The sequence below is a fragment of the Sarcophilus harrisii genome, chromosome 2 (assembly GCF_902635505.1).
Source record: "Sarcophilus harrisii chromosome 2, mSarHar1.11, whole genome shotgun sequence".
In the NCBI taxonomy this organism is placed as follows: Eukaryota; Metazoa; Chordata; class Mammalia; order Dasyuromorphia; family Dasyuridae; genus Sarcophilus; species Sarcophilus harrisii.
The window spans coordinates 371,343,609-371,365,775 of NC_045427.1; the positions used below are offsets into that span (position 1 = coordinate 371,343,609).

The following is a 22,167-nucleotide window of genomic DNA, read 5'->3' on the forward strand; positions in this document are numbered from 1 at the left end:
CCCCAAGTAACACAAGAAAGAAATGAGAACGTGGCCCAGAGCTAATTTCAGATGCAGATAGATAGAATGGTACATCAAGTTTACATGGGCCTCTGAAAGTTTGAAAAGGATTTTACATTCAGTTCTTTGATTTCTTTTTAAGATAGGTGAATGTGGAAACTGATGCTCAAAAACCTCCCATCTCCCCTCCTATTGTTAGCACTGTCCTAGCACTGTCCTTCTGAAATAATCTTTCATTTACACTGGAAGCATTTATACTATATGTTTTTGTTACTATTTTTCTTTGCCGTCACAACACTTAGGGTAATAAGTTCTTAATAAATATTTGTTGACTCATTGACTGACCCAGAGTTAGTGAGTGTGATGTTGATAAAGATCCAGAAAAGGAAATTGAGGAGCAAACAGGGTATATAGTGGGGAAAAGGAAGGACAGGAATGACAACATCCTGAAAAACTAGAGAAGATATTTCCTAAGGAAGATCGTCAATAACATCAAAAGCTGTAGGGTAGGAACTGAGAAATAATGCATTAGATTTGGCAGTTAAGACATTGATTTTTTTAAAAGAGTAACACCATTTGAAGGATAAGGTCTATCTATATAGGTCCTTTTAAAGCCTTCTCTATTTCTAGTCAAACTGATTCCATAACCTAATGAGGTTATTATCCAATTTTAATTAATGAATAATAATAATTAAATGATTCTCGAGAAGGAGAAGCCATATAGAAGTCTCTTTCTGCCTTACCTACATAAATTAAAGTAGGACAAACACCAGGCAAGTTTAAGTGGCCAGGGGACAGAAATCTAGGAGTTGTGGTGGCACTTTTTAAAATGGAAGAAGAGAAAATGGCTATAGAAGAAAAAAAGGAAGAGGAGGAAGAAGCAACATTTCACCATATCAAAGGATCTGATTATGGCAAAGTATCTCATTGCATGCATCAAACTATATCCCTTTCTAAACACATTAAACATTAATTTACAAAGGAATAGTTGCATCACTCAATATGTCTGCTACAAAAACTTCATTCCATTTCTACAATCTACTAAATGCTTTTTAAAAAAATCCAGGTTAAGTTAGTGCAATGTTTAATGTTGTTCATTTAAATGCATATCAGGAAATTTAGCAATTAAATTTCCCAGAGCAGTGTTAACAGCTACATTGTACAAGATATTTTGGAGTATTCTGAGCCACCATATGAATGTTAGATTACATGAACATAAAATGGCATTGACACAACTGGGGTTCATCCTTGAATTTAACTGCCAAAAGCACAACTTAAATATTTTAAAGTATATAAATTATATGTATATAAATATGTTTATATAAACATGTTTTTAAAGTCTTTTTGATCAGATTCTCCATAGTTCCCCAAGCATGTCATTTTTTAAAACTCAGATCTCCAGAGACAAAGTGTCAAGGTCCCCTTCCCAAAGTGTGATCGATCCTGTTGACAAAAACTACTATTTCCTCCCCCACATTTCCATACCCAAAGATTTAAATTAATGACGTATATTCAAACCTTCAAATGCTGATCAAAACTATAATTTCAGGATAATAAACTTTCTACCAATTTATATTTTTCTAGCTTATGCAAATATTACATAGAATATATGGTAGATGATCTCTTTAAATGGCTCACCTGATAAGATAGCTTTTTTTATTATTGGTGTGTATGTATATATATATATATATATATATATATATATATATATGTGTGTGTGTGTGTGTGTAAGATAGCTTTTCTTATTATTGGTATATATATATATATATATATATGTATGTATATTATATGCATGTGTGTATAAATATGTTGGTTACTGATTGTACTAAGCAACAAACAAAAAATGGCCTAAAAGGGAGTATCTTCTGCCCACAGGGCACCATGGTTTAGATTGGAAATGAAAATATTGCTGGATCTGGAGTCAGAGGGCTCTGACTTAGATTCAAATTGGGTTCAAATTGGAGCTCTCCTAGGAAACGGCTTCTCTTGGGTCAGTGCCTTCATCTATAAAATAAAGGGGCTGATAAGATCTTTTGATCTTATGAAAAAAAAGACATGGTTGATTTTATTGAGATGAAATCACTTTCCTTTTGTACTGGGGAGAAAGGAAGTTCCCTACAATTATATTTATTGCCTTTTTTTTTATATTTTATCTCTTCCATGCAGGGCTTAGCACAAGGTGACAGGAGTGATGGGAAATGGAGGATTTGTAGTCAAAGGACCTAGGTTCATATCCCAACTTTACCATTTGCTACATGTGTGACCTAATAACCATTTAACACTCTAGAGCCTCAGTTTCTTTATTTGTTGAGTGAAAGTATTGGAATGTTATTCTGCTTTAAGAAATGAATATGATTAATACAGGAAGGCATGGATAGCTTTATTTTCTCTGATGTAGAATGGAGAGCAAAAAACCCTCACATTAACACTGTTATGGGCCAGAACTCTGGACTTGGAGCAAATGATTCTTTTTGTTAAACAATTAGATGGTACTAAGTCTGTGGAATTGATAGAGACAATAGTTATCTAGTTTAGCATGGTTCAGTATGGTTGATTTAATCTTATAACAAATAATGGTTTCCTAGTGATGTAATGATTGGTTTATACTCTGTGTAGAGCATGTAAGCTAGGGGCAGGATTCATTGGAGAATTCACTGAGCCAGAGAAGATGAGTGGAAAGAAGGCTGGAGGCTGGAGCACAAGCCCTTGGACACAGATTCATTCATCTCATCTCACACCCTGTGGTGGCAGGCTCTCTTCTTTCAATTCTCCACTGAAACCAAGACTCCCAAAGTCCTCCAGAAAACTATCAGAGCCCCAAGTGAAGAAGATAGGACTTTGAAAGAGACAATAAAGGATTTTGCACCTGGCTGCACTTGTGGTGATTACTGAATTGAAAGGAAGGCTGCTCCCAGAGATCCCAAGAAAACTGAACCAAAGAGAATATTACAAATACAATTACTATAGATGGTAAAATGGAAAATCTTAACAATCACAGAAAAATCAAAACTGAGTATTGCAAAAACAGCAAAGAACAAGCATGGCCTCAAAAAAGAGATAATGCTACTTCCACTCTACTCCCTTGTCAGAGAGGGAGGACCATGAATATGATGCAATATATATATTTTTCAGACTTTTTCAATGTGTTGGTCAATTTACGTTTTGTGTGTGTGTGTGTGTGTGTGTGTGTGTGGTTTTGTGGTTTTTTCTCTTAAAATGTTGTTAGTTATATGAGGTAGTGCTGTGGGAAAGGGATGGGTACTGGAGGAATTTTGGTGAGATTAAAAATCCTAAATGTATTAAGATAACTTTACTTAAAAAAAATAGATATAGAATTTCCTAGCTAACCTAAACTCTCTGGAGATACAGATTGTTGAATGAATAAATGGATATTGCTTAAAAAGTAATAATAGGGAGTAATGTTTTTGATATAAGCATGGAAATTGTGGTGCTGGAAAAGAGTTGAGAGTTTCTTGAACGTCAAGGAAATCAAGTCAATCAGTATTTAAAGAAATTAATTTTGACTACTCATTGGAAGGAGAAATAGCAAATCTGAAGCTTTAACTACTTTAGTCTCACAATGAGAAGATAGGACTCATTGAAAAAGACCCAATGTTGGGGAAAATTGAAGGCAAAGAAGGAAGAGTATGGCAGAGAATGAGATGAAGAATATATAATGTCATGGAAGCAAGGAACATGATATTGAGGTCTGGAGTTCCAAGTCCTGCTTCAGGTACTTAGTAGCTGTGTGACCTTGGGGGAAGTCTTGATTTCTTTCAGTCTTGGTTTCATCATTTGTAAAAATGAGGATAATGATATTAACAAGCCTACAAATGAGATAATATCTAAAGTACTTTGCAAACCAAAAAGTGCCATAGAAATGCTAGCTCTTTATCTTCTTCCCCTTCCTATTCTGCTGTCCTTATTTCTCCTTCCCTTAGTTCCCTCTGTACCTTTGCCCTGGCTTGCCTACATTTCTAGAATGCACCCTTTTCTCTCTTCTAGTTTCCCCAAGGACATATACCTCTTCTGTTCAGTTCTCTAGATGCCAATATGTTTCCCTGTGAAATTATTTTTCCATTTATTCATATCTTCACAGGACCACAAACACAGACCTGGAAGTCAGTGTCCAATTCCTTCACTTTCCAGATGAGGAAACTGAGGCTGAAAGGTGTTGAATTGCTCAAGGTCATGTAGCTAACAAGTATCTTGAGACTAGATTGGAATTAAGGTCTTTTGACTCTTAATTCTAGCTGTCCTCACATTGTGGCCACCTAGCTGCCCTGTACATATACAGTTTTTATCTAGTTATTTACCTGCTCACTTCTCTATGAGTTTGTGAGCTTCTTGAAGGTTAAGCACAGTATTCTTCACACATAGTTGACTATTAATAATTGCTTGACTCATCAGTCATTATTTTCAAGCTGACAGCAAAGCATTTCTGATTGTTCTTTAGACCAGCCGTTTTACTCATCACAGCAGTGATGGGACTGAATAAGGAAGACCTAAATTCAAGTTTAGCTTCAGACAGTAAGTAGTTTTATGACCTTGGGTAAGTTATTGAACCTCTGTCTCAGTTTCCTTATCTATAAAATGGAGATAATAGCTTCTGCCTCATGAAATGATATTTGTAAATCACTTGGCACAGTGTAAACAATATATAAATGATAACTGTTACTATTGGCCATTGCCTGCTTTCCCACAAGAACTTGAGAAATTTTAAAATTACGTTGAAATTATATAGCATTTCCCTTGCTGGACAGTGTATTATCTTTTTTTAAAATTTAATTTAATTTAATTTAATTTTTTATTTAATAGCCTTTTATTTACAGGTTATATGTATGAGTAACTTTACAGCATTAACAATTGCCAAACCTCTTGTTTCAATTTTTCACCTCTTACCCCCACCCCCTCCCCCAGATGACAGGATGACCGGTAGATGTTAAATATATTAAAATATAAATTAGATACACAATAACTATACATGACCAAACTGTTATTTTGCTGTACAAAAAGAATCAGACTCTGGACAGTGTATTATCAAAGAAAGAACGCTTAATCTGGCATGACCTGTTTCCCCTTCTCCCCCCAAAATATTTAAAAACTCAGTGCCTGCAAAAATAAATGAATATATAAAACAAAAATGACATGGCTTATTTTTGATGAAACAATGCTGACTTTTGGTGACTACTACTTGCCTTTTTTTTTTTTTTTTAAGATCTTTAGAAGCTATCCCTTTAATGTTCTGAATTTTATCAGTCTAGTTCATTTGCCTGTAATTTGCAAGCTCCATTTTCTTTTCATTTCTGAAGGACATTTTCGCCTTTTCATTTCTGTAGTATATTATCCTCAGTCTTCCAACATTACTGACATTTGCTTTGCAATCATATGTGTCATTGTAGTTTATCTGTGCTCTTTATTTTTCAGATGTTGAAATAAAAACTCTTTGTTGTCTCTCTAACATTTATTGAATGTTCTGGGGACAATCTATCATTAGTTTGGTTATCCTTGTGTCTCTGAATATCTAAAACATTACTGGGTTCTAATTATAATAAGCTACATTTTAGCAAGCTAAAACTTATATCACCACTTAAATTTTACTGGCTTGTAGGTTGACCTGTGCTAGTCCCTTTAAGCAAATGAATTCTATCTATAAAATCAAAATAATCAATTAGAAATAATAATATGATTATAAAAAGCAAATCTAAAACCCTGAGACATATTATCTATGGAACTGCATTTGCTTATATTTAATGGATTTGCATTAATAAAATCTGGTCAAACAGAATTTTTATTCTAATCACATTTATTTATGTGATAATGCCTAATCACAAATTTTTGAATAGCTCAACATTAAAAAAAAATCTAGATGAGACTTTTTAGCCCATGTTTGATCAGACCAGAGTTTATTTCAGATTGATATGTGTATGCATACATATACATAAAAATAATCAGTACATTCAAGTTGACCATTATAGCCTTATCTCTGATGGATGGTGTAGTTTCAAAATCCCACATGTTAACAGTTTTTATGACATTAGAAAAGTGATTCCTTTATAATATTGAGAATGTGATGAGTACTTTTAAAAAATGAGGCTATTACTTTAGAACAATTTTTAAAATTCTAAGCAAAATTGGAATGTAGAATCCAACACTACCTGCTTTTCTAGTCCATTGGAAATTTGACCCTTGTGACACTGTCTGGTGACCTATATATTTGATTAAGTATGCCCTGAAAATTTTCTGAGTAGTGAATGGTTTTGACTGGCATTGTGCAAGGTTAGCAGACTTATAGTATTTGTTTTAATAGAATGATATAAAGTAGTTTCTTAAATTTGATTTGCTGTGAACCCAGTATGGGAATAAGGATGGGGAGGGAGAAAAAAAAGGAGGGGGAAATGGATGAAGGTATGAGACAGGAAGGGGAAGCAGGGAAAAAGGGAGGAAAGGAGGGAGAGAGATTATACTCTTTGTACTGTTGCATAAATTATTGAACAACAGAATACATTTTGTTAAATATTAAAATAGTTTTGAAGAAATAATTAGGTGTATTCACTTACAAATAAGCAAAATATTTGTTGTCTTGGTATTCTAGTTTGGGAGTGTTTGAAGATTTGCTTGCAAGTTGAGGTTGCATTGGACAAATAAAATGAAACTAAGTATATTGGATTTAAAAAAATTTTTTTTGCCTCCTCAGAAATATATAAAATAGGATTTTGCTGAATGAAACATAGTTTGATTAGTCCCAGCCCTCAGGATGGTAAGGCTTAATTGGCATCTTCTCCTGTCCCACATGTTTTTATGCTGTGGCACAATTAGAATTTACTCATTTCTTTTTAAGCAATTCAGAGAATATACTTGTTTTAATGATTCAGTATATCCTATTGCCATACTCACTAGCCACTGGGCCTATTAATGTTGTATTAGCTCCTTATCTAAAAATTCTGATGTTTGTGATCTGGGATTGGGAGCTTGTATTCTGTATTTGTCAGAACTACCAGTCTATGCATAGAGCTAAAGATAATGGAAACTATATATGCTCAAAGCTGACCTTTGTTGGCATCTCTTCTACTGGAGTTGCTATCTCTGTGGCAGCATTGCTCTTTTAGCAATGCTTCCTTTCCATTTTTCATTGCGTTCACACTTTGATATTTTCAGTAAGTCTGTAATCTCATCAATGTAGAGCATTCCTTCCATCAGGGAATGAAGTCTACAGCTTATACATGCTATCTTATCCTGTACAATTCTTGTCTAAATTTTCCCATAGTTCTACCAGAGAATCTGCATAATATAGTGGATGCCTTCTGCTATATCTTTGTATGTGTTATATGAGAACAAGTGAAGTTGGTATTTTAGTTGCCCATCTTTTATCCCTTAGTTTTAATAAATTATTAGCAGACCTTCCCTTCAGGTGATACCCTTATCATGCTTCTTCTGAATGTATTATCTTTGGAAATGGTCTTCTTGTGTCCATGATGTCTCAAAATTAGAATTACTCATCAAATACAAATAGTTTCAAGTCGTGGAAACCATCAGGTCATAGATCCATTTTCAAGAATCTCATCTGACTTTTTCTCAGAAAAAGGGAGAAGTAGAAGAAAGTGTCCAGATTCTAGAAGGCTGGGAAATAATCTCCTTGACTGCCATATACTTTTACTTTAAAAAAAAGTCATTTTCTCTTCCCAGAGGGGAGAGCAAGAAAAGCCCCCTCCAACTCTGCCTTGTGCACAGAGTCCAGAAGATAAGATGAGAGCATATGAAAAACAAGATAAGCTATTTTATAGTCAGTGGAAGGGAGAGCTTTTATTTAGAGTTTATCCCATCTGATTCTGTCATATTGGAAATAACCCAAATCACGAGGAACAATCTGAGCAGTTCTAATGTTCTCAGCCATGTATATATGTATATGTTAAGGTTCATGTTTTTTCCTGGGAGGTGCCATGCTCTGAAATCACATCAGCTGATGAAGGATTTATCCATTTCATCATCAAGATTCAACAAATGTATTGGATTCAAGTATTTGTGAGAAAAGCACGACAGTCCAAGTTAAAATTTCAGTCCTACATTATATATTTTAATATTTATGCCTTTTTCAAATATTTATGTCGTTTTTAGTTCACCTACATTTTCCATTGCATTCCGTCTTCCCCTCCCAAAAAGCCATCTCTTATAACAGTTAAAAAGTGAAAGAAAAAAGAAATTAGTTACTCAACATATTGAAAAAGCCTGTGAGTTCTACATTCATTGTGTCTAACATGTGCAAAGAAGCAGACTGAATGTCTTCTCATATTGCTTCTTTGGAACCAGCCCTAACCATTAAATTTCACGACATTTATTTTCAAGTTTTTTTCTTGCTAGTCTCTTCATTTACATTATTAGAGTGGTATGTGTTTTTGATTTAATTTTGCTTGACCTCAGTTCATATAAGTGTTACATTGATCCTGTTTCCTCGTATTCTTGATTTCTTACAACATCGTAAGTAATCCATTCAAGTGCTCTACTTTGTTTAGCCCTTCTTTCTAAAAAGTACCTACTTTGTTACCAGTTCTTACTACAGTGTGGCTGTATATGGAACCATTTTTCTGTACAGGACCTTTGCGGTATATACCTTGTTAAAGCATGTAGACAACTTCAAATAGTTTGATTATTTTTGAGAAAAATTGGACCAGCACACAGCTCAACAAATAGTGCATTAATATGTCTTTTCTTTCCACAACCCCTTAACATAGGCTATTCTCAGTTTTTATTTATCATTGTTAGGTATGAGGTGAAATCTCAGGGTTGATTTTCATTCATCTTTAGTGATCAAGACCATTCTTTCATATGGTTTGTTTCCATACATTTGATCACTCATTTTTTTAGGGGATGGCTTTTCAGAGGCAGTGTGATGTACTAGTAAGATATTTGGCCTCAAAGCCAGGAAAACCTGAGTTCAAGTTTTGCTTCTGATAGATACTGCTTGTTTGACATTGAATAAGTTGCTTAACCTCATTTTTTAAGGCAACTCTTTTAAGACTAAATGGTAAAGAAGATGGTGACCTACATTGGTAGAAGAAATTCTCTGGTTTACTGAAATCTTAAGTTTAAGTTCATTATTGTTAGTTGTCTATATATTTTAGTTATTAGTCCCTGATGAGAAATATTTCATACAAAATTTTTCTGTTAGTTGACTACTACTTTTTCCTTAGTTGCATTAATTTGCAAAAGCTTTTTGTCATTTTATATGTCAAAATCATCTATTTAGTTTTTATTTTTTTGATCCTCCCTATTAGGACCTTTTTTTTGGTTAAAACTTGGTTTTAGTCTTAGTTGTGGCAAATACTTTAATTAAAATTTTTTGTTGTCGTTTGGTTTGGTTAGTTAACACCTAGTTGATGTTAGTAGTTCAGTTCAATAGTTTATATTGAAATTGTGGGAATTTTTCACAGAACCTTTTCATTTTTTATCCTCCATTTTAAAGATGATTTTGACTTGCTTTAACTATAATCAAGTGTATTCTGACAGCTTATTTCCAAAAAAATTCTTCTGGATGAAAGTATTAATAATTTAAGTGTGAGACATCTGGATAGTGAAATCATTTCCCCTCTGAAAACTGAGACCTACTATATAACTATAAAGAAGCCATCCTTCTTTATAGTCTTTGACTTAAGTGTTAAAGTACATATTGATTTGGTTTATAAGATCATCACTTTCTTTTTAGATTTTTCTTACCCTTTTTATCTTCTACAACAGATATTGATGCACATACCTCAGTTATTTTGCTTTATGCTTCTTAAAGCATAGGAAAGCAAGTTGATCATTGTCCCATGTCCCATTCTTAATGCCTTTTAGTGCATTTTGAAACCATCTCTGACAACTTTCTTTTTGTTTGCCTTTCTACGGTGAACTTGTAAGACATCCTGCTGCAGCTGCCTTTAATTTTTTGATTTTATCATGAGATATGAATATTGATATATTGATCTGGTTGAGAGAGAAACGGACAAGTAGATATATTGTGACCCAGTTTGCAGTCCTAGAAATTTTTTCAGGTTTACCTTGTAGTATGTTTTTCATTTATGTGGTTTTTATAAAAGTACCTAAAATGAAAGATTATTTTGACTTGAAACTTAGTGATCTTTTGTAAATATGCTTGCCAGAGTTTGACTGTTGTGTTGCTTGTATCTCCAGAAATGACTGCTGTACACGCAGGCAACATAAACTTCAAATGGGACCCCAAAAGTCTGGAAATAAGGACTCTGGCAGTGGAAAGACTTTTGGAGCCTCTTGTTACTCAGGTAAGAATTTACACACTTGTCTTGAAGCTTTATGGTGTCATTTGGGAAGGTGGGCCTTAATTTTCATGTTGAATTGTGTTTTTTGAAGACCTACAAAATTAGAGAATTAGAAGGACCTTTATAAATCATGTAAGCCAACTTTCTTATTTTTGTAGAAGAGGAAACAGAAGCCCTGTAGCTCCTGGTAGTAGTGCGACTAGGATAAGCAACCAGGTCTTTTGATTCATACTCCATTGTTCTTTAGCATTTGACCTTCAATATAAATATATTGATGGTTAACTATTACAAGTGATAATAGAAATTGACAAATCTTAGAGGTGGTATTTTTGTGCCATTTATGAAAACACTTTAATGATAGAAATTCACTATCTCTAAGTTGCTAGTACTATTGTATAGTAAAGTTTATGGTGGCAGTATCTTTATTTGGTAAAAGAGAGATTTGTTCATGGCTTTTCAACTGGGAAATGTCAGGACCAGCACGTAAATCCAGGGCTCATGACTGAGATCAGCATTCTTTCTACCACCATACATTATGCTTCTTTTATACAAAATTCTTGAAAGGCTGAACACTACCTACTTGGCTCATGCTTGCTTACTGTGTAAATAAAAAACCTTTAAAAGTAGTGGTAAGTTTTATAGGTCAGTCAATAAGCAGTAAGTGCCAGGCACTATGCTTGGCACTAGAGAAACCAAGAAAGGCAAAAGACAGTCCCAGTCAACTCCAGGTATAGAGCTCACATTCTAGTAGGGGAACAATATGAAAACTATTGTGCACAAATAAGAAGATATAAACAGTGTAAACTTGGAGGTAGTCAAAAGAGAGAATGCACCAACAGCAGTGAACATTAAGAAACCCTTCTTCTTAAAGATGGAATTTCTTTTAGGATTTGAAAGAAGCCAAGAGACGGAAATGAAAGAGGGAAAGTATGCTAGGCATGGGGAATAGCCAGTGACTATCCCTAGAGTCTAGCAGTGGAGTATTTTCTGTAAAAAAGATCAAGGAGGTTAGTGTCACAGAGAGCATTGGAAGGAATGGGAACTGGGGTGGAGAAATTTTGTGTGTGTGTGTGTGTGTGTGTGTGTGTGTGATTACGACTTGGTATACTTTTTGTTGTTATTCTTTTTTTTTAAATAGCTTTTTATTTACAAGATATATGCATGGGTAATTTTTCAGCATTGACAATTGCCAAACCTTTTGTTCCAATTTTTCCTCTCCTTCCTCCCACTCCCTCCCTCAGATGGTAGGTAGACCAATACATGTTAAATATGTTAAAGTATGTATTAAATACAACGTATGTATACATATCCATACAGTTATTTTGCTGCACAAGAAGAATCGGACTTTGAAATAATGTACACTTAACCTGTGAAGGGAATCAGAAATGCAAGCAGACAAAAACAAAGGGCTTGGAAATGCTGTATAGTGTTCATACTCATTTCCCAGAGTTCTTTCACTGGGTGTAGCTGGTTCTATTCATTATTGAACAAATGGAACTGATTTGGTTCATTTCATTGTTGAAGAGAGCCACGTCCATCAGAATTGGTCATCATAGAGTATTGTTGTTGAAGTATATAATGATCTCCTGGTCCTGCTCATTTCACTCAGCATCAGTTTGTGTAAAGTCTCTCCAGGCCTTTCTGAAATCATCCTGCTGGTCATTTCTTACAGAAAAATAATATTCCATAACATTCATATACCACAGTTTATTCAGCCATTCTCCAATTGATGGTCATCCACTCAGTTTCCAGTTTCTGGCCACTACAAAAAGGGCTGCCACAAACATTTGTGCACATACAGGTCCCCTTCCCTGATTTAAGATCTCTTAAAGCCCAGTAGTAACACTGCTGGATCAAAGTTTGATAGCTCTTTGGATATAGTTCCAAAGTGCTCTCCAGAATGGCTGGATGTATTCATAATTCCACCAACAATGTATCAGTGTGAGTGTGGAGAAATTTAAGGTATAAGAAGTCTGAAAAAGAAGTAGGGGGTCAAGTTGTGAAAGACTTTGAGGATTTTACATTTAATTCTAGTAGTGATGGGAGCCTCTTGAATTGATGATTGGGTGACAGGGACAAATCAAACTTGGGAAGATTACTTTGACAACTAGGTGAAGGATAATGGACTGGAATAGGGAGACATTTGAGATAGGAATAGCCACCAGTAATCTATTGTAATAATCTAATAGTGAGGTGGAAGTGACAGAGTAGAAAGTATATGTGAGAAATGTTAATTTGTAATTATAATTACAATCTGTATGTTTTTTGATTCTTATAATTTGATTATTGTAATGTGTTTGTTACAGTTGTAGGTGCCACCAAGAATGATTGTGACATTTGACTAAGAATTAATAACTAATTAATCTTGTCTATTATACAGAATATAGGGCATAACTGGCTAGATTACATTAATATGAGATTGAATAGCTTGAGCCATTTTTCCCCTTTTGAATTCTATCTCATTAATATAAATTAGTATTTATACATGTGAATGTAGTAGGAATTGTGAAGGAGATTTATAGCCTATGAACCCATTTACTGAGGTACTCTGTAGTTTAGTTCTTTCCATTTTTAACTATAACAAGTCTTTAAGCATCTTATGTAAAAGATAAAATAGCTGTTCACCATGTTACACAGATGATTAGTATTCAGAGATTTAAAATTTAACATTTATTATTTCTTTGGGCAGTAGTGTGTGTCTTTTTAAAGAACTCTTGACTAAAAAGTTCTTACTAAAGTAATTCATGTGAATAAACTATGAAAAGAAATTTATCTTCAGGAGCAAATTTTTAAGGATTAAAAACAACCCAAAATGCCTCTGAAAACCTGGCTCTATCATACTCTCATAATGTCACATTCTGCTTTCTGGATGGTTTGCTTAAGGATGCATGGGAAAGATGATGGATCTGACCCTTAAAACTTTTCCTTGTCGTAATGTAAACTTTAAAAACCTTTTTTGGAATGTATTATTTCTGCTTCATCACATTCTGCTATATTTTTTGCCTAAACCACCCAGTTGGCCTACTTCCTATGGAAGCTACAATTTTTTTTTTTTTTTTTTTTTTTTATTTAATAGCCTTTTATTTACAGGATATATACATGGGTAACTTTACAGCATTAACAATTGCCAAACCTCTTGTTCCAATTTTTCACCTCTTACCCCCTCCCCCACCCCCTCCCCTAAATGGCAGGATGACCAGTAGATGTTAAATATATTAAAATATAACTTAGATACACAATAAGTATACATGACCAAAACATTATTTTGCTGTACAAAAAGAATCAGACTCTGAATTATTGTACAATTAGCTTGTGAAGGAAATCAAAGATGCAGGTGTGCATAAATATAGGGATTGGGAATTCAATGTAATGGTTTTTAGTCATCTCCCAGAGTTCTTTTTCTGGGTATAGCTAGTTCAGTTCATTACTGCTCCATTAGAAATGATTTGGTTGATCTCGTTGCTGAGGATGGCCTGATCCATCAGAACTGGTCATCATCTAGTATTGTTGTTGAAGTATATAATGATCTCCTGGTCCTGCTCATTTCACTCAGCATCAGCGTGTAAGTCTCTCCAGGCCTTTCTGAAATCATCCTGTTGGTCATTTCTTACAGAACAGTAATATTCCATAATTTTCATATACCACAATTTATTCAGCGGAAGCTACAATTTGTAACCACTTACTTGAATTAGGAGCATCACTTTTAAAATAAAATTGTTTTCTTACATTTTGTATGAGTGACTAATGCCTGCTAGAAATTCACAAATGATAATGTTTTGTGGCTAGCTTACCTGAATGTTTGTCCTCACAGAATTTTCATTTAAAAGCCTGCAATTTATTCTTTAAATGTATAAAACTGTTTTAGGTTACAACACTGGTAACCACCAGTAACAAGGGACCCTCCAACAAGAAAAGAGGTCGCTCTAAGAAAGCCCATGTACTGGCTGCATCAGTTGAACAAGCAACTGAGAATTTCTTGGAGAAGGGTGATAAAATTGCCAAGGAGAGTCAATTTCTCAAGGAAGAACTTGTGGCTGCTGTAGAAGATGTTCGCAAACAAGGTGGGTGATGTTACTCTTTGGTAGGTAGAAAAATAGATTTTTCAGAAAACTTGGTTTGCTTTCCTTTTCTAGAATAGCTGGTTGAAATTCATTTGCTTGAATCTTTTAGGATTTTGAGTAACAAATACTTCAATGCTAATATCTTTTTATTTTTAAATAGAGGTTTGGATTCAGTTCTGTTTGGTGTTTGATATAACAGATAATTGGAAATTATGGAGTATTTGGGATTTATCTTTACCTAAACATTTATCTTGTAGAACATTAACTGGTATTTCACAGGATTGATAGAATGGAGCAGCTGTTATAGTGTAGAGATCATACAAATTCATCTGCAGAGTTATGTGTTGTCATTCATATAAATGAACACTAGGTTAAGATTTGACATAAATTAACGTGGGTCTTAAAAAAGTAGTCCTTTGAGAGACAACAGAATTTTACAAACACTGAAATTTTGATAGCACTAGTCCAATACTACTTCAGAATTCATAATTGACTCTGCTAGCAGATTTATTCATTCCATGATATTACTAAGTATGGAAAGGAAGGATACCATAAATTTGGGGAGTTATAACATGTTTTAGAAGTGGGAGTTGTAATAAGAATTTGATAGCATAATTTTGCATAAATTTTAGGAATGGTATTAGATTCTAACATCCTAAGGTGATTAAAATAAAAGTGTATGCTTGTCCTAACCCACAATAAATTGTATGGCACTGTGCAGAAAAGTTAACCCAAAGATTAAATGTGGAAAACATTTTTCTATTATTTTAACCATTCCCCAGAATGAGAGCCCTCTTAAGTTAAAACTGATATAAAACTTAAGACTTGTGAGACAGTGTAAACTGATTTAATGACTGTCTAATATGCATAGTAACAAAAATACTTGTTGAGGAGTTGGATATTTCTTTTAAACAGTCTCAGAAACATAGTTTACATCTTCTGAGCTCCATGTGGGTGTTAGTCTGATACATATATACCACACCCTCATTTTCTAAATTGTCCTTATTATTCACCAGCTTCTCTTCTTTTAGCTTTACTCCATTCAGCTTTATCACCTACTTCAGTTAAAAAGTTTTTACTTGTACTTTTACATTACTTTTTTCCAGGAGTTCAGAACCTAGTTCTTTTTTCATTCTATTCCCTCTGTCCTCATATTGGAACTACAACATATATATTGATGCCTCCTTGATATGCTCAATTTATATGCCATTACCATCATCTTCACTTCATCTTAATCACACAAGAATCTTTCTATTGCTCCATGATCCAAAATTCTGAAAATGCTCTATCCAGTCACAATATCCTATCCTACTATCTCTCTGCTTCATTCCTCCTAAATCTATTCCTTAAGCCCATCCTGATTCCCAATCCTTTTACTCATCTCTGTTCTCCCATTCCATCACCCCTTCCCTAGCCTTACTTCCAGCTCTCTTCAGTATTGGTTATCCTTGAATCCCTTACCACCTTGTTCTATTGCCAGTCCTGTCTGGCCAAACGCCAATGCTGGATTACTCTTACTGTCTGCCTTCTCCATTCCTATATGTTCATTTGTTACTAAAAGTCTTCTTTTCATTGTTGGTGCAGAGAAGAAAAGGAATCAAGCAATTAGGCAATTGGGTTTACTACACATGTAATTTATCCAATCTCAACTGGATCCTCCTGCTGCATTGAAGGAATATAAATATATATAATAAATATAAATATAAATGTTAGTCTTAATTTTGTTGACCTTTAAATGCATTTCTAAGTTGTTATTCCAAAGCATTACCTTGTCATTCCTGGAGGAGGAAGGCTTGGCTTCCCGGGCCAGGCCTTCCTCCTCCAGGAATGATAAGGCTTGGCTTCCCGGGCCAGGGCCTCACCTACTATTGCAAGTACTAAGTCCACAAGAAGAACTGTACACTTGGTTCTCAGAGCCTTCAAGGCTCTAGAGCTAAAGACATAATCCATGGATAAAATATCTTTAAACAGATTCTCAAGACCCAGTATTACTGACTGATTCACATACTGATGATGTCTATTCCCCTATTTTTTGAGAAAGAATAATCTGGTACATTTCTTCATCAGAGAACTCTTGAATATAGGAGCTTAAGGTAAATGCTACTTTAGCATTCTATGGCTAGCAAACTCTTCTCTTAATCCTAGTGATTCAGGGACACTGGCTGATCTAGGTGAAAACTAACTTTTTCTGTTACCTTTCTTGAGCCCCTCTCCTTCATTATGTTCTCTGAAATTCCCATTGTTTGGTTAAACTTTAATTTATCTTTATACCAGTCCTTTCAACCCCAAATCCAACTATACTTGGCAATTTGATGGTCTTGGGCTTGGAATAAGGAAGAACTGGATTCACATAATGCCTCAGATACTAGCAACATGACCATGGGTAAATCAGTTAAGCCTTTTCTGCCTCAATTTCCTCAGTTGTAAATTGGGGATAATAATAGCACCTATCTTCCAAGATTGTTGTAAAGATTGAATGAAAAAATATTAGAACAGTGCTTTGCAAATTTTAGAACTCTGTAGAAGTTCTACTTGCATAGTCTACTTCCAGGCAGATAATAGGTACTATTACTACCACAATCACTGCTCTTACTGAAACCCACACACACCCAAAGTTACTATGTCCTTTGGGTAACCCTTCTCGTAGTGATTCAATGATTAATTCTATGAAGCTCAATCTCAAATCTACTTCTCTAGTTCTAATCTCTCTGCTGACCCAGCTGCCTATTGGGCATCTTGAATTGATTATAATGTCTAAATAGCTCCATTCATTATAATAAATAATTTTTTTTTCAGAGAAAAAAGAGGGGGAAAAGTCAGCAAAATTCATCAATATATTAAAACAAACGGAAACAAAAATCTGACCATGCAATATTCTTTACCTGTGGACCTCCTCCCTCTGCACTGGAGTTGCAGGAGGTATCTTCTCATGTTTCCTCTTTGAAACCAGAGTCTTCTTTGTGATTGCGCAATATTAATTTTTTATTATTGTATGTTTTTTTTTCTTCTTCATTTTTCATTAGTTCATATAAGTCTTTCTGTGCCTTCCTTTGAATTCATTTTGTTCTTTCACTTCTTACAGCACAGTAAAATTCTATTACATTCCTGTACCATAATTTGTTTAGATGTTCTTCAGTTGGTGGATAGCTATATTGTTCCAAGTTCTTTTTATAGCAAAAAGTGCTGCTATAAGGGCATAGAGCACAGGCCTTGGAGTCAAGAGGACTTGTGTTCAAATCCAGCCTCTGACACTGCTGGAAAGCTATATGACTAGTGATTTAGAGCATTTTTTCATACAACTCAAAATGTTTTTAATTTCTTATCTGAAAATTGTTCATATCTTCTGGGGAATGACTTTTATATATATATATATATATATATATATATATATATATATATATATATATATATATATATATAAATTTGAGTTAGATCTCTATATTTTAGAAATGAGGCCTTTATCAGAATTACTGGTTGTAAAAATTGTTTTCCCTGTTTTCTTTTTCCCTTCTAATCTTGACCATTTGTTTTATTGTGCAAAAACTTTAAAGCAGAATTTTGCCTTTCATAATATTCTCTAGTACTTTCTTTGGTCATAAATTCCTGAATCCCCCTTTCTTAAAAAGAAAGAAAGAAAGGAAGGAAGGAAGAAAGAAAAGTATTGCTATTAATATTTTGTTAAATATAAAATCTTACATTTTTATCAGCTTGGACATTATTCCTTTCGTGTACTTTGGCTAAAGTCATCAATTTTGAATGTTGAACACAGGCAGGCAGGTGATACAATAGAGCATTAGGCCTAGAGTTGGGCCTCTAGCCTCATATACTTACTAGCTCTGTGATGCTGGACAAGTCACTTAACCTCTGTTTGCCTCAGTTCCCTCAACTTTTAAAATGACATTTCTCAGGATTTTTTAAGAATCAAGAGAGATAATATTTGTAAATTACCTAACCTATTGATAGCAGATAATAGGCACTATATAAACACTTTTTCCCTCCACTTTCCACTATGTATTCTGGTGCTATGCACAATTGAAGAATTTTGGCACAACTATGTTGTTGTTAATTAGTAGGATGGCCTCATCATAACAGGTGTCATGTGCAGATCTGCTCACTGAAGGATTGTGGTATCAGCCCAAATCCTGATCATGGGTGAGGAGTAAAAGGGCAGAACTCACATGGATGGTCAAACATGGAGTCCATTTATTCCAAATTCTGTCAGCTTTATATACCCTAATATCCTTATCTGACTATAGCACACTGTGCATACACTAACTATATACTGTGCATGTGGGACCACATAAACGATTTGCTACTGTTTATAGATGTCTCTTTGCCACTTAGAATAACTCTGCTGTAATTGTAACACAGGTTGTCATGTCTCCTGACTTCTTGGGAAGGCTGAGACATCCTTAAGGGAGATAGGGAGCCAAGCCAGACATGTCAGCAGTTTCCCTGGCTGGAGGGTCTTATACCTCACCCAGAGTTCCCCCACTATCTGTGACTCTTTGCACATAAGGGTTTTATTTTGTCAGTGTCCTTTTGGGTTTTTGATAATTGAGCATAGGCTTTCTACTTTAGACTAAGTTAATTATTAAATCCTCCTTCAGTAAGCTATTAACATGATAGAGATGGCAACATTTGGGGAGTAATCATTAAATTATAGGGTGTATACGTGTATTTTTTTTTCTAATTTTTATAGCCATCTTTTATTTTTATATTGCCTATATTTTTACTTCATCCCTAATCTTTCCAAGCCAGCCATCTCATGTAAGGTGATATTTTTTGTTAGAAAGAGGGAATGGAATAAAATAAACTTAATTTACTCTTTAATGGTAGAACACAATTTCTAGTGATCAGGGAAAGTTTTCTGAGCAGTAGAAGTTATAGTTTCTCTCTGAAGATATTCTTCAAAAGGACAGAAAAGTTTCATGTGAACAGGGGCTATATTATTTAATTTTCCTTCACTGCTTTCATATAGTAAATAAATAAATATTTAATGTTAGTTGAATTCAACAGAATTAGCTTTAGAGTGTGGATGGAGGAAGGCAAAAGTCCAGGAGTCAATTTTCACATCATGGCATAGGTGTACAGTAGTCCTATCTTCCTGATATACAAATGCTATTAGTCCTAAGGGTGTCATAGAACATACATTTAGATTTGGAAGCAACATCAGAGGTCATCTACTCCAATCTTTTCCTTTTACAGATGAGGATACTGAGACCATGGAGTTTAAATGATTTGCCTAAGATAAAAAGTATGGAAAGCATCTAAGAGAAAGGCAAAGGTTTGGCCTTATAAGTCTCCCATTTGGGAGCCTGGGAGAGTTTAGCATGGTCTTTTCTATAGCATTAAAAAAAAAAAACAACAACTCTTTATTACTGTCCTGTTTGAGTGTGTGGGTCATGTGAGGGATGTCTATCACAGTGAAGAATTGATGTCAGAATTTATTCCCTAAATTCTCTTCCCTACTTGGAATAATGGAAGTGTGAAATTTTATATTTCTCTCTTCTCAAATTCACTTGAATTCAAATAAGTGAGTGTCTTAAGATTTCTTTGGAGTTTTTATGCTCTCCAGGTTATGAGTCTCCATTGACTCATCCATGGAAAATACTGTTTCCAGTCAAATCAGATTCTGAGTCCAAATGTTATTCTTTTTTTTTTTTTTTTTTTTTTTTAAACTTACTGAGATGTGAAGAATTTGTTGATTCAGTATTGCAAATCAAAACTTGTATCTTATTACTATACTTATAGTAAAGTATATTATTGCTATTTTTTTCTGGAGAGAGATAAGATAGTTGTGAGGGGGGAGGTACTACTTCTTAGAGAATAGGTTTCTAATTTATGCCAGTTTTAATTTATTAGCAACTATTATTGAATTTACTAGTTAGAGTTGATCTTCTAGTAACTGTCAGTGTGTCTTCTGATAGTATTCAAAATGCCTTTAAACTTTTAAACTTTTGAAGTATAGAATAATTTAGTAGGAAATTATAGTCTCACAATATCACAAAGTTGTAGGTGAGCTTGTTTTTGTTTTTTACAAAGTTGGTATTTGAGTATGCAAAGCTTTTATGATGAGGTTATGTAACTGAACTATGGTAATAGACTAAATAATTTATGTGGGAAGAGACACCAAAACTTTTTCATATTGGTAAATCTGGGATAGGAAATTTAAAGAAACAGTAGGGCACTTGAGGAGTGGGGGAAGAAGGTATATTGATTACATAGTGTCAGAAGAAGCTCTTGGCTTTTTTCCCCCTACTACCTGACTTAAGGATCAAGCCAGATCAAAGAGTGGAAAAGATGTGAAAATTAACACTTGTCCATTATAGACAGAGACAACACAAGATTAATACTATGTGTAGTATAGGCAATCTAAAAGATGTGATGTTAAAAAAAAAAAAAAAGGCCATATTCCTCTCCAAAATAACTGTCAGTAACCTTTCAGAGTGGGGTTTGAGAGATTGAGGTTAGGATTGGGTCCAGGTGTGTAGAATTCTTGAAGTAGGAACTTTAAAAGAGAAAATAAGTGAATGATCCTGTTTTAATGGTCATATATAATTGTTTAAATTATGATGCTAATCAGATTGGGTTAACAAGGTTGATTTCCCACCCCCATGAGCCTGTAAGATTTATACATTCATACAACAAAAAAGGGGAGGAAAATGAACCATAGAACTTTTTTCCCTACCAAACCAGAAACAAACTAGGCTAATACCTTTTATCATTGCAAACTCAAATATCAATGCATAGAAAAGGAATAACATCTAAAACTTGTTTCCTTAATTAGGTTTCAACAATTATAGCCTAATCATCTTTTGCATTACACCTAATGAGAGAAATCAGTTGATTTCTTCAATTTTATGTTTTTCCTTTGAGGGTTTTTTTTTTTTTTTTTTAACTCCTTTCTTCTTTGTATGACTTTTAAACAGCTGTTTTCATCTTTAATGTTTTTGTCACTCTTCTAGTCTGTGTGGCACTACTCTGATTTTCCTTAAATCTATATTTGCCTTTAAGTGCTCTTTTACAATTTCCACCCTTCACCTGGAATTCTTCCCATTTCCTGATGTTTCTTACCATTTCCTTATTCTTGGTATTTGTGTAAAAATCTTACCGTTTCAAAGCACAGAAAGGGTTTTTAGTATTCTTATTCCTCCACATCTCTCTCCACTACACTCCCCCATTTTTTCTTTTTCTGGTAACTATGTTCAGAGTAGGAGAATAGGAAAAGTAAAATGCAAATTCCAAAGAATCATTAACAGGTTGTCAGTTGAATTTTTTTATGTTTTAGAGTTGTTTCTCTGACTTGAGTGGATTAGAGGGTATATTTTCTTTGTCTTAAGTTGTGCCAAGAATGCTATCTCCTTCCAAGTCATCAGACTGGTGTAAGCATATGCTGCTTTGCAAAGCTTCATATTTTAGGGTAGGCAGATTGGAAACAGGGGAAGAAAAGGGAAATTATTAAATCCTGATGCCTTCTGACATTGTGAAATTGCTTTAAAAATGTATTCTACATATCTTCAATTCAAAAACAAATAATTGTTATTAAGATACTAACTTCCTAAAGCTAAATGAACTAACTAGGTTACCTTGGGGATCTTAGCTGAATAGTAATATGTCTGTCTATCTTTTCTTTCCAAGACACACACACACACACACACACACACACTCCACCACACCACCGCAGTGACTGAAGATTTTCCTTGGAAACCATAATTTTAACTTTGATTAGTAGAATTTCAGCCATGACATTATTAACCATTGACAGAGTTTCCATTGGTTAATTTTCTTTAAAAAGACATTGCACATCAGAGTACATATTGTGCATGTATTTG

General features: G+C 34.2%; 1 protein-coding gene across 1 annotated transcript in view; it reads left to right on the top strand.

The window, feature by feature from the left end:
- The window catches only part of LOC116421631 (catenin alpha-1-like), a 59,057-nt gene that overhangs the window by 13,014 nt on the left and 23,876 nt on the right, over positions 1–22,167 (top strand). Inside the window, exons 2-3 of the mRNA XM_031953363.1 lie at positions 10,168–10,274; positions 14,137–14,332. Of these exons, the coding sequence (XP_031809223.1) occupies positions 10,170–10,274; positions 14,137–14,332 (301 nt within the window). The 5' untranslated portion in view covers positions 10,168–10,169. The remainder of the gene's footprint in view (positions 1–10,167; positions 10,275–14,136; positions 14,333–22,167) is intronic.